Source organism: Mesoplodon densirostris, chromosome 6, assembly GCF_025265405.1.
Source record: "Mesoplodon densirostris isolate mMesDen1 chromosome 6, mMesDen1 primary haplotype, whole genome shotgun sequence".
In the NCBI taxonomy this organism is placed as follows: Eukaryota; Metazoa; Chordata; class Mammalia; order Artiodactyla; family Ziphiidae; genus Mesoplodon; species Mesoplodon densirostris.
In genome coordinates, this window is record NC_082666.1 from 11,656,619 (window position 1) to 11,669,547 (window position 12,929).

General features: G+C 40.1%; 1 protein-coding gene across 4 annotated transcripts in view; it reads left to right on the forward strand.

Moving 5' to 3' along the window:
• DENND1A (DENN domain containing 1A) overlaps positions 1 to 12,929 on the forward strand; it is a 543,444-nt gene that overhangs the window by 297,773 nt on the left and 232,742 nt on the right. For all 4 annotated transcript variants that reach the window (XM_060100633.1, XM_060100635.1, XM_060100634.1 and 1 more), the window contains exon 9: positions 5,198 to 5,308. In XM_060100633.1, coding sequence (XP_059956616.1) covers positions 5,198 to 5,308 — 111 coding nt within the window. The remainder of the gene's footprint in view (positions 1 to 5,197; positions 5,309 to 12,929) is intronic.

Sequence of the window (12,929 nt, forward strand, 5' to 3'; positions counted from 1 at the left end):
GAGCCCTGTTCGGCCTGGGAAGTGGTCAGCTTTGTGTCCCTGCTACCTAGCCCTACAGAGTGGGCCCAAATAATAATTACTAGGCATATAGGAGGATGCTCAGAGGCACATAACTGTATGTAACTGAAAATATACTTAGAACTCCATGAATAGAAAAGGAATGTTCTTCCTTAAGCCTAAAAACTTACTAGCACTGAGAAAACTGAGCCCTTTTGAGCATGGACACTGGGAAGTAGTCCGTCTAAGCAAGGTTTTCCTTTTTAGCAGGTGAGTCACATGGAGGAGTAATTGTCAGGGAATAAAGGGGGTGGTTATTTAGGCTTAACCATGATGGCATTATAACCCAGGACACTGGGCCTAAGACTAGGTGGACAGCAATACCATGTTTGACAGGATTGATGGTTCTTTAGAAGGAGGATTGATCCTTCATTAAAAGACTGGACTCTCCTTTTTAAAAAAAACTGGTTGGGCAAGTGGACAGATGTGGAGCACAGGAACCTGGAAGTCTGGGCCTTGTCCCAGATCCTTCCTGCCCCCTTTCAAAGTCTGATCCACTGTCAAGTCCTGTGATTCCACTTTACAGAGATCTGTGACATTCATATTCAAAGCTTTTATCTGAATAGCTTGTAATCATTCTTTCCCTGAATGTGGCAGTAGCCTGTTAGCTGCTTGCCCTGCCCCCTGCTTGCCTCCTCTTGTGCATCCTCTACAGGACCTCTAGGAAGATCTTTCTGCAACACAGATAGGACCATCCCGATTCTTCAGCAGCTCCCTGTTACCTCCCTGTTATTATTAAGTCTAGGCTCCCACAGGATCTGAACCCCAGCACGCTCCCTGCCCTGCACCCTGCCCTTCACTCCACTGACCTGCATAGAGCTGCTCTCTCCCCCTTGCCTCTGGCTGTAACACGCTTCTCCCCCTGTCCCCTAAGTGAACCCCCTGTTGGGAGGCCCAGAGAAGTATCTTCTCCTCTGTCAAGTCCTCCCCAGCCTTCCCTCCATATCCATCTGGCAGAGTTGAATCTTCCCTTCTCAGCCAGCCCTGGCACATGTCTAGCCTGGATCACAGTTCTTGGCATGTGAGGTTTCTGGGTCTAACATTGCTCCTAGAAAATGGGGATCATGTTTAGTTAATCTCTGCACGCCTAGCTCCCAGGGTGGTACTAAGCACTTAGTAGGAGTCAAACAGGTGTTTGTTGACTGGCTGATTATAGGAGACAGAAATGGAAGATTGAAGACTTAGTTCCACTGAAGCCAAGTGCTGGGAGAAAGTGGCGTACCTGTGTTTTTTATAAATATAAGCTCACAGTGTGTTCTGGCTACAGTCTTAACTTAGGACAACTTGCCATGGAAGCCTTCTCTTCTTACTCTTCGTTCCCTATACTGTGTTCTTGCCTATCTGAGAAATATGATTGACCTGGCTGTGAAATGTACACCTGCCTCTGTGCACAGTTCTCCCTGCCCCCCTGCCCCAGTTACCTGAAGAACAAACCACCTATTTCTTTACATTTTAAATGAATGTAGGGACTTCCCTGGTGGCGCAGTGGTTAAGACTCCGCACTCCCAATGCAGGGGGCCTGAGTTCAGTCCCTGGTCCAGGAACTAGATCCCATATGCATGCCACAACTGAGAATTTGAATGGTGCAACTAAGGAGCCCACTTGCTGCAACTAAGACCCAACACAACCAAATAAATAAATAAACAAACACAAACAAACAAAAATGAATGTAGCCACTGATACCTTTAAAAGCTCCCCCTCCTCCAGCTACCTTACCTGACTTTGTGAGTCTCCAATGTCAGTTCTTTTCCTGTGGGCCCTTCATCATTACTAAGTAATTGATCACTTCATCCAACTCAGACCCAGGTTTTCTGAAGTCAAGTGGTCCATTCTTCCTAACATACCACGTTGTCCCCCTTTGAGGCCCTTGTGTTTCTCTTATACCACCCTGCTAACGCCTGAGCTAATGAGCAGTAGTCTTCAGTCAGTTGCTTTCTCCACTCATTGATTCTCTTTCATCAAACTGCTAAGATGATGGGATACATCATTTTACCCAAAGGGATCTCAGTCTGGTGGCAAAAACATGCTTGTAACTGAGTGATTATAAGATAGAGACAGATTGTCATGGAAGCACAAAGGGCAGCTTGACAAATGAGGAGTTGAGGAAGACTTTCAGGAGAAGGTGACATTTGAGCTGAGTCATGAAAAGTAAATGGGTATCCTCAAGGAAGAGAAGAGCCTTCTAGGCAGAGGAAACAGAGGAAGTAAAGGCCTGCGGGTGTGAAAAGCGTGGCAGGTCTGAGAAATTGAGGGTGGTTGTAGCTTAAGCCACCGGATTCTTAAGCTAGGGGGAAGGAGGCCCCTCTCTCTGAGGGGTTTTCTTCTGAGGTAAGGCTTGATGGGAGCGGCAAGGGCTCCCCCGAGGTGTTCCCAAGGTCCGTTCTGCCCCACAGGTGCTCCTATGGCTGATCGAGGTTCCCAGTCCATTCCCACCCACTCCCACTGCCTAGGCGGGTGGCGTCCCAGAAGGAAAGAGGCAGGGAGGAAGCAGATAAGAAAGACAGCTTCTGTTTAGACACAAATATCTTGGTAATCAGCACAGATGGGATGAGAAATACCAAAAAAAGTACATGACAGTTTAGAGAGAATTTGGTTAAATGTTACATATTTTTAACATACCTGTGTAGAGTTTTTGGACCAAGCACCTGAATCCTTCAGAACCTGGTTGGCCTGGGGGTTATGCCTCAACCAAGTGGTGTTTTTATTTCAGAAATGTTCCCTTCCCCATCCACTAAAGTATCCTTGTGATTTTTTTTTCTCCCACCAAAATAAGGCGCAGGATTTGTCTCTGACGCTGTGTCTCCCTATTTGGACGGCAAGCTGTGTAACATATTTCTACCCAGCGTGAAGCTTCTTGGCAGACTCTTGAGGCCACGTTTTGGTGGCTTCAGAGTTATCTTTGGATCTGTCAAAAGTGCTAATGGGCTTTCTGGCCTTCTTTAAGCTCCTCATTTCTATTTTCTTTTTACTTCCATCCTCTCCTAAAAGAAAAATTCATGTAATTCATCAGCAGTTAAGCATTTTACTGAAATGCTCAGCTGAGGGCCTTGTATTTTTGTTTGCGAGAATAACTCTGCCATGTCACTGTCTTCAGAACAAACCCCACCCTAACTTCATTAGCTCAGCACTCCTCAGTCCACTGGGCCAGAGGTATACTTGTTGACTAATTTATACTACCTTTCTTGTTTGCTTGCTCAGTTTTGTTTTTCAAGCTTGTGTGGTGGTTAGAGCAAGAGCTTGGGGTTCAGGAAACCTGGTTTTGAAACTTGGCCCCTTCCAGCTGGGTGACCTTTGGAAGACTGTTTAACCTTCCCGAGCCTCAGTTTTCCCATCTATAAAATGGAGATGATAATGCCTTCCTCAGGGTTGTTGAGAAGATTAGAGAGAACGCAGGTAAAGTACCTATTTTCTGGCCCACAAGGATTACTCAATAAATGGAATAACAATTTTTAACAGAAACACTTTTTCTTTTGCCATACTTTGATCCTGCATGTTCTTTCCAAATACAAGTTTTATCTACTATTTTTAGTGGTGGTTAAAAAAAAGAAAACAAAAAACAAAAAACACAGGTTTAAAGACAAACCTACCCAAGACTGAACAATGCCTTATCCGCTTACTATATGACCTTGGTCAAGTTACTTCTCTGTGCCTCTGTTGTCTTATCTGTATATAGAGATGATAATGTTTGTTCAAGGAGTGGCTTCAAGATGAGTGAAATAATATATGTAAAGCCTCATATATTGTAGATATTTAAAAGTATTTAAGAGGGAGAATGTAATGTAAGGGAAAGTATAGGGCTATGGTGTTGCGTCTGTGTCCAAAATCTGACTGTACCAGTTACTGAATCTCTCCCAGACTTAGTTTACCTATATGTTGGAAAGAATAATACCTCATTGGATTTTTGTGAAGATTGCTTAAAATTACATGTTTAAGAGTACCTGGTCCAGTGCCTGGGACTTGGTAGGTAGTCAGTATGCAGACCTATTAATTCACTCATGCTTCATTTATAAAGGTCGATAGTTAACCTGGTACTCAAATCAAACAATAATAAATCATAAGTGCCCATTCTTATTCCCAACCCATAATATTGTCGAAAAGCACTTTATGCTATTTTGCATATGAAATCCACCTGGTTTACTTGAATTTATGGGTTATGGATCTTTCATCATTATAAACTGCAACCCCTGGCAATAGCGTTCCTTCCCTCTCCAACCCCCTTCATTTTCAGAGGATTATATTGTATGGCATTGAAAACCTGTAACATTGAAGAAATTAGCATATTCATGTGTATTATTAAAGTCAGATGGGTATAGAAAAGGTTGCAGAAATGAAACACATTACATTTTTTCTGAAATCTGAAGAGTACCAATCTACAGTACTAATAAAAGGAATGAAGCCCAGGCTACACACAAAAGCTAGTCTAAAACACTGCTTTGTCACAACTTGCTACTGCTTGTCTTCGATGGTTTTTTACCCCTTTTGAGTGAAATACCTGGAAATTGTAGATATCGGAAATTGCTTTACTTCCAGCCGAGGCATTTTAGAGAGTGTAAACTGTGGAGGAGGGGACCCCAGCAGTGATGACAGGAGAGGAGCATGCCTGGCCTTTGCAGGTGGGGCCTGTTGGACAGAAACAGACTCTGTGCCAGAAGCATTTTGGTCCCTGGGTACTTTCTTTTGCTTAGACGTATGGCACAGTGCATTGGGAAAGTTCTAGGACCCAGGGTCAGAGGATATGAGCTGCGGTCTCATCTTCACTGCTCATTGGGTTTTTTGATCTCGGCATCTCTCTCTTGCCTTGGTTTCCTCGTTTTTAAGATTGCAGACTTCTTGTCCTGCTCACCTTTCGGAGCTGACGTGAAGAGCAAGCACAGTGCTTGCATGTGACTTCACATTGCAAACTGTAATCACCACCCAGAGGTGTGATTGCTCAGACTCCTTCATCTCTAAGGTTTCTTCCAACTTTACATTTCATGATTTACATGTGAGTGAGATTTGGTCTCCCAGGGAGAAAGCATAGGACTGGGGATGAGGGGAGTATACTTTCTGATTATTTTCTGTTTCTCGTGCTTCTGTTAGATACCGTTTGTAATAAGAACAAACAAAGTAATCCCCAAGCCTCCCTTCTTCTTTCTCCTAGAGAAATCTGACAGAGTATTTTGTGGCTGTGGATGTAAACAACATGCTGCATCTGTACGCAAGCATGCTCTGCGAGCGCCGGATCCTCATCATCTGCAGCAAGCTCAGCACTGTGAGTAGACAGTCGAGGCGGGCTTTTGAATTTTATTTTAATTGAAAGATGTATCGGAAAGATTAAAGAAAAGTTTAGAAAAAGAAATCAGCCACAATCCCCTCAGGTAGTAACATGTCATTTTCATTAATTATTCATGTTCCGTCACAGTGTCAATGTACATTTCATTTATTCTTGTAGTTTCACAATCAATTATAAATAGTTTCCCATTTGATCGTGTGTTATGAACACTTTACATATTTCCACACTCTTCCATTATTGTCATTTTTTATATGTCTGTATTATATTCCATTATACTGATGTGTCATCACTTGCTAAATCGTTTTTCTCTTCATGGCCATTTAGGTAGTTTGTAGTTTAATCCTTTAGTAGGTAACACTACAGTGAACATCTTTTGGCTGCATTTGACTGATACAGTTTGTATTCTAAGCATTGGGACCACTGGGTCAAATGACTGAATAAGTGCTATGACTTGTGGATGCCAAATTGCTTCCCAAACAGGCTATGCTTTTTTATAGTGGATGCTGCCAGCTGTGCATTAGTGTACCATTTGCACTGCAGCCTTGCCAGAATTATGTATGTGCTTGTGAACATGTGCTTTAATTTACCTAATAAAATAGGCATAAAATGGTATTGCAGGTTTGCTTTATTTTTAATTTCTTTGGTTAGAGGTAACTGAACATTTTCCATGTGTTTTTTTTCCCCCCATTTGCATTTTGTTAATATCTTTTCTCATTTATCTTATAGGGCTCTTGATTTTAAAAAAATAAAGTGGGATGAGCTCTTTTTATATTGTAAAAACTTTTACTATATAATATAAATACTTTTCATATTCTTTTTATGTTAGCTTTTTTAACTTGCTAAGTATAGGAGTTTATATTTTTCCCAGTATCTATTATGAAAATTCTCAAACACAGAAAATTGAAATCAGTTTGCAGTGAACATCCAAGTAATTCCATCTAGATTCTGCCATTAACATATTTCTATGCTTGCTTTGGCACATCTTTATCCATCTATCCATCCCTCATACCATCCATCAAGCCATCTTATTTTTTGATGCATTTCAAAGTAATCACAGACATCACTATGCTTCCCCCCAATAATTGCATATGCTTGTTATTAACTAAAGTTCAATATCTGTTTACAGTATTTTTTTTTTCTTTTTGAGGTAAAACTTACATAAAGATATTGACTAGGAGAAGTTGACTGTTTGAGAGGGTAGAAAGACCTTCTTATGGTGGGAATTTCCCTATTGAAGTTCCTATGGATAGAATCATAGGCCTATGATTTACCTATGTGTTTACCTATGAATTCAAGGCACCTAATAATGCAAACTTAGTGAGACCATTAGAGTTTTCTTTATGGTTTTCATTGTAATTTTATTATTTTATTTTTTTGGTATTGTTTGCTTGTCAAGAATGCACAATTTTTTAATTGCCTGCTAGGTGCTAGGCTTACAACGAATGCATAGTAGGTGATAAAAGCATGGCCCTTGCCCTCAAGGGAAAAACAGCTCATAATAGACCTCTTGCTTTGTTTTGCATTTGGTTTTAAACTCGTAAGTGTAGTTCGTAATCTCAGGGCCTGAACACCCAGACTGAGGTTCAGAATGAGAATATTGCCAACCAGATTTATCATTGCCTGTTTATGAGGCTGGAATAGATTAAGAGTACATTTGAAAGGGTCTAGTCCGTAACCAGTTACTGTTGCTTTGAAGAATTAAACTTAAGTAGAACAAAAGTAGGACATCATAACAGTGGAATTGAATTCCCATGGTGTTTTTGAGGCTTTAATATGTGCCAGGCACTGTGCTAAGCCCTCTTCATCTATTAACTCATTTAATTGTCACTACAGCAGTTTGTAGTAGGTTCTGTTATTTCTCCATATTATAGATAAGGAAGAATGTATCTTCTGTGTGATTTTGTTTAGATAAATGTAGGGGATTAAACACACAAAGTTATTTCTGCTCCTTCCCAAAACTAAAATGAAATAAAGGAGTAAATCAACAAGCACAAAGAACAGATGCAGCAGAAATCTTAGATATTAAGAAAATGCTGTTATCAATGTTATGCCAACATTCAAAAACTAAGGTGAAATGAACAGAATAATATAATTCACCAAAATTGAATTAAGAAGAAATATAAAAATTGAATAGGTCATTTAATTTATAAAAATTGGATCAATATATACATTTTTTTTCCAAAACACTCAGCCCGGATGGTTTTACAGGTATGTTTTATCAAATATCTCAAGGAACAGGTAATTTCAATCTTAGACAAACTCCTTAAGAGTCTAGAAAAAAGAAGGAACACCCCCTGAGCTTTTCTTGTGACACTTGTATAATTTTGACATTCAACTACACGAAGAGACACTACAAGAAAGAAAAGTTATCAGCCAGTCTCACTCAGTAACATAGTTGTAGAAATCTTAAACAAAACAGTAGCAAATGCATAAAAAATATAATTCATAATAACTGAGTTGACTTTATTCCAGAAATGTAAGGCTGATAATACTAGAAAACCAGTTACTATAGCTCACCACATTAACATATTGAAAGGGAAAATTCAAATGTTCAATATGAATTTTCAATAGAGAAAAAGCATGACCATGTTCATGAATAGGAAGACTCATTATATTAAAGGTATAAATGATGTATATTATAGATTGCATACAATTTCATTCAAAATCCCAATAGGATTTTACATAATACTTGACAACCTGATTCTAGAATTAATATGGAAAGCCAAAGGGAGAGCCAAGATATACTTGAAGAAAAAGAATGGGTGATAAAGTTTGCTTTACCAGACATCAAGATTTTTATAGACCTCTAGTAACTAAGATGCTAGTAACGGCATAGGGATACACAAATGGACTGATGGAACGGAATAGAGATTGCAAAAGAGGACCGTGTGTGGGTTCTTCATATACAACAGAGGTGGCATTGTAAAATCTGGGGGAACGGATGGACTTTTCAATAATTGATTATCCACTTGGGGAAGAAAAGGGAGGTAATTTATATCTTACACAACTTGCAAAACTGAATTTCAAATGGATCATGGACTTAAATGTCAAAGGCAAAATTTTAAAACTTTTGAAGACAAAATAGGAGAATAATATCTGTGATCTTGGAGTAGAAATGGATTCAGTTAAATAATCCAAAATATGCATCGTATAAAGGAAAAGATTAAAATTGTGAATTTTGTTCATTAAAAAATACCATTCAGGGGCTTCCCTGGTGGCACAGTGGTTGAGAATCTGCCTGCTAATGCAGGGGACACGGGTTCGAGCCCTGGTCTGGGAGGACCCCATATGCCGCAGAGCAACTAGGCCCGTGAGCCACAACTACTGAGCCTGCGTGTCTGGAGCCTGTGCTCCGCAACAAGAGAGGCTGCGATAGTGAGAGGCCCGCACACCACGATGAAGAGTGGCCCCTGCTTGCCACAACTAGAGAAAGCCCTCGCACAGAAACGAAGACCCAACACAGCAAAAATTAATTAATTAATTAATAAACTCCTACCCCCAACATCTAAAAAAAAAAAAAATACCATTCACAGAATGGAAAGACAAGGCACAAGCTGAGATGAGGTATTTGCTATATATAAAACTGACAGAGAATTAATATCTGAAATATATAAAGAACTACTACAGTAAAAAAAAAAAAGCAGAAGACAAATCTATTAATAGAAACATTGGCAAAAAGCACAAATAGGCATTTCACAGAAGAAACATAAATGGCTAATAAATATATGGAAAGATGCTCAACCACATTAGTAATCACAGAAAAGCAAATTAAAACTACAGTAATTAAAACACTAGGTTTGCAAAAATTAGATGTCTGATAAAGCCAAGTGTTATATTGCCGATGTATTGGAGAATTTCATGTACTACTCTCTGAAGAGTATGTGGCACAGAAGTATTTGCATATGCCCAACACTCAGCAGTTCCACTCCTGGGTGGAATTGTGTGTGTGTGTGTGTGTGTGTGTGTGTGTGTACATACACATACCTACACACTCTTTTTGGTCATGTATAGTGGGATACATGTGCAAGCATGTTCATAGCAGCATTGTTTTGGGTTTTGTTTTTTAAACCTGGAAAGAGCCCACATGACCATCAACAGAGAACTCATAAATTGTTGCATAGTCATACAGTAGAATACTGTGTCAGTGAAGATGAACTACACTATCAGCATGGTGGGGTCTCTAATACAGAATTCTGAGTAAAAGAAACAAGCTACAGAAGAATATACAGTATGATTTCATTAATATAAAATTCAAGTAAGAAAAACTAAATGGTATATTATTTAGGGATACATACAAAATATGGAGGGGGGAAATGATTAACACAAAATTTAGGTAGTAGTTTCCTCAAAGGGAGTGAAAGGAGTATGGTTGGGAAGAGGCATACGTGGGACATCAGAAGTATTATTTTCTGTCTTGAGCTAGGTTAGGGATCAGCAAACCTTTCTGTAAAGGGTCCAATAGTAAATACAGTCATTATTGCAACTACTGGACTCTGACCTTGTAGTTTACAGTCAGTAAACTAGTGAGTGTGACTGTGTTCCAAGAAGCTTTATTTACAAAAAGAGGAGGCACACCAGACTTAGCCTTCGGGCTGTAGTTGGCCAACCCTGAACTAGGTGCTGAGTTTCGGCATGTTAAGTTTTTCTCCTTTAAATGTCACTTATATGATCTACATACTTTTTTTTTTTTTTTTTTTGCGGTACGCGGGCCTCTCACTGTTGTGGCCTCTCCCGTTGTGGAGCACAGGCTCTGGATGCACAGGCCCAGCGGCCATGGCTCACGGGCCCAGCCACTTCACGGCATGTGGGATCCTCCCGGACCGGGTCACGAACCCACGTCCCCTGCATCGGCAGGCAGACTGTCAACCACTGCGCCACCAGGGAAGCCCAACCAAACCCTTTTATCATGAAATTTTACAATACAGGGATAGAGACAAAGTAGTTCTTGTACAAAGGTTAAGAATCAAACTTGCACAAGATTTTGCAATGGCAGTTGTAGAAACCAGAAGATAGTGAAGCAGTGTCTAAACTTCTAAGGGAAAAATATTTCTAACCTGAAATTCTATCCTTATCTAATGGAAGCGCTCAGGAGAGAGTGGCACCAGCCCCCAACCACACCTGTCAACCTCCTGTCGTCACTAGTCCTCCACTCACCTTCTCTATTGTGGATGAACTGTCCATCCTTTCTAGGCCAGCCCCTCCGCTTGTCCACCTGACTTCATTCAACAAATATTTTCTGTGGCACTTTCATAGGTACTGGTGATACAACAGTGAACAAAATAGGCAAAAATCCCTGTCCTCATATGAAGCTTACATTCTAGTAGGGTAGATCTTCAATAAATGAGGTGAATTAAATATATGGTACAGTAGCTAGTTCTAGTACAAGGAGTACAGTAAAGCAGAGGAGGAGAGTGGATAGGGACTGGTGAGGTGGCAGGATTGCAGTTTAGATAGATGGACAAGGGGTGCCTCATAGAGAAAGTAACACTTCAGCGTCCTTCCTGTTACCGTATGGAAATTCCTCCAGCACTGAGCTCCTCTCTCCTGCATCATTATTTTTTCTTCTCTACTGGTACATTCTTAGGCACTTGCTAACACGGTATAGCGTCTCCCAAACTTCAAAACAAAACATCCTTAACCACATTCCTTTTATCCTATTTGTTTTCTTCCTTTTAGAATAAAATTCCTCAAGAGAGTTATTTCTGTTTCCTGTCTAATTCCTCTCCTCTCATTCTCTCCTCTGTCTTGTGTTAGGATTTAGCCCCCACCTCCACTGAAACGGCTTTTGTTCAGTCACCAGTGACCTCATGTCAAATAAAACGAGTTGATATTAATACTTGCAAAACTCTTAGAACAGAGTCTGGCGTAAGGTGTATGTGTATGTTTTTGATAAATTATTAACATCTGTAATGGGAAGTCAAATGTTAATGTTTAAAAACCATTTTTTAAATAAATTTATTTATTTTTGGCTGCATTGGGTCTTAATTGCTGCCCGCAGCTTTGTCAAGTGGCAGCAAGCGGGGGCTTGTCTTTGTTGTGGTGCACAGACTTCTCATTGCCGTGGCTTCTCTTGTTGTGGAGCACGGGCTCTAGGCGCGTGGGCTTCAGTAGTTGTGGCGCACAGGCTTAGTTGCTCCGCGGCATGTGGGATATTCCCAGACCAGGGCCTGAACCCATGTCCCCTGCATTGGCAGGCAGATTCTTAACCACTGCACCACCAGGGAAGCCCTAATGTTTAAAATTTTAAATCAAGAAATAGTTATTTAGAAATAAGGAGATAAATATTGTGTTGAATGGGATTACTTTGAATTAAGGGTAAGGAGTATCATGAGATGGACTGCTATTTGCCAGTGGTATAAGCCTTCAGCAGTTTTTGTTTTGTTTTTCAGACTATAAACACATTACTTTGACTCAAAAAAAATTTTTTTTAACAAACAGTTGATTCTTAACTGAGTTCTGAGTTTTACTAATTGATGGTAGAAATCTCTTTAGGGAAGGGGAGGGGTCTCCTTATACCTCACATGGGATCAGCCTCATCCTGATCAGTTATGTGTACTTTCTCTGGGGATAAGTAGCTGAGCAGACGTCAGTTTTGTCCAAGCCTCTGGACCCCTTCAATTTCAGAATTTAAAAGTTTTCGAATTGTTGTCTTTTACTTCCTTAATAGTGGCCTTTTATTATCTTCTTGATGAAGGAGAACGCAAAGGCTACTTTAGCCTGAAGTTTCTGATGACCCTCTCTTGACAGATCCAGATGTGGCCTGTCATACCTTGACAAACCAGATTTTTCTCAATTTTGTTTGATAAGAGGTAGGCTTAATGCTTCTCAGAGCCGTCAAGAATCTGAAAGATAAAAGCTGTTGAACACCCCAGAGTGCCGTCTTCCATAAAAATGACTGTGCGTCAATAGAGACAAACCCAGCCATATTTAGTCCAGAGTCAGGTAATATTCATTTCAGGCTTTCTCGGTCAATAATGTTGTCATATTCTGTATAAGAAAAATGTTAAGTTTTTGTTCTTTTTGTGCAGTTAATGTATATTGATCGTTTTCCTTTATAAATGATAAATAGGGAAGGCTTAACTACATCTTGTTCACTAATGTAAATACTTCAGTGAGATTTCTTCTAACACAAAGGCCCTATTTTTCTTACAGATTTTCATATCTGAGTTTAACTCATATTGCTTTTTTGATAACTCTTCTGGATAGCAAGTAGGTCTAAAATAAGACCTTTATAACGATAATATCATCTAATTGCAACAGAAGTCCTAGAAGAGCAGTATTATCCCATTTTACAGACTGGCCCATCCACTCAGAGAGATGGGTTAACTTGCCCAAGGTCACATCCTAGTCATAGAAGAGACAGATATGCAGGTGGGTCATTATGATGCAGTGTCAGGGGAAGGGAGCCTTTGGCTTCAGGAAAGGGAGAAACAACCAATAATTACATGTACAAATGACTCTTAGCCCCTTCAAAGTGCTTGCTGTGGGGACCAGGTTATGTTTGTCATGTGCCACCTCTCAAACGAACATCAGAATCCTTGTGTGGGAACTGTCACAAGAACCAGAGACACATTGTTAAGAATATTTGTCACACTTGAGG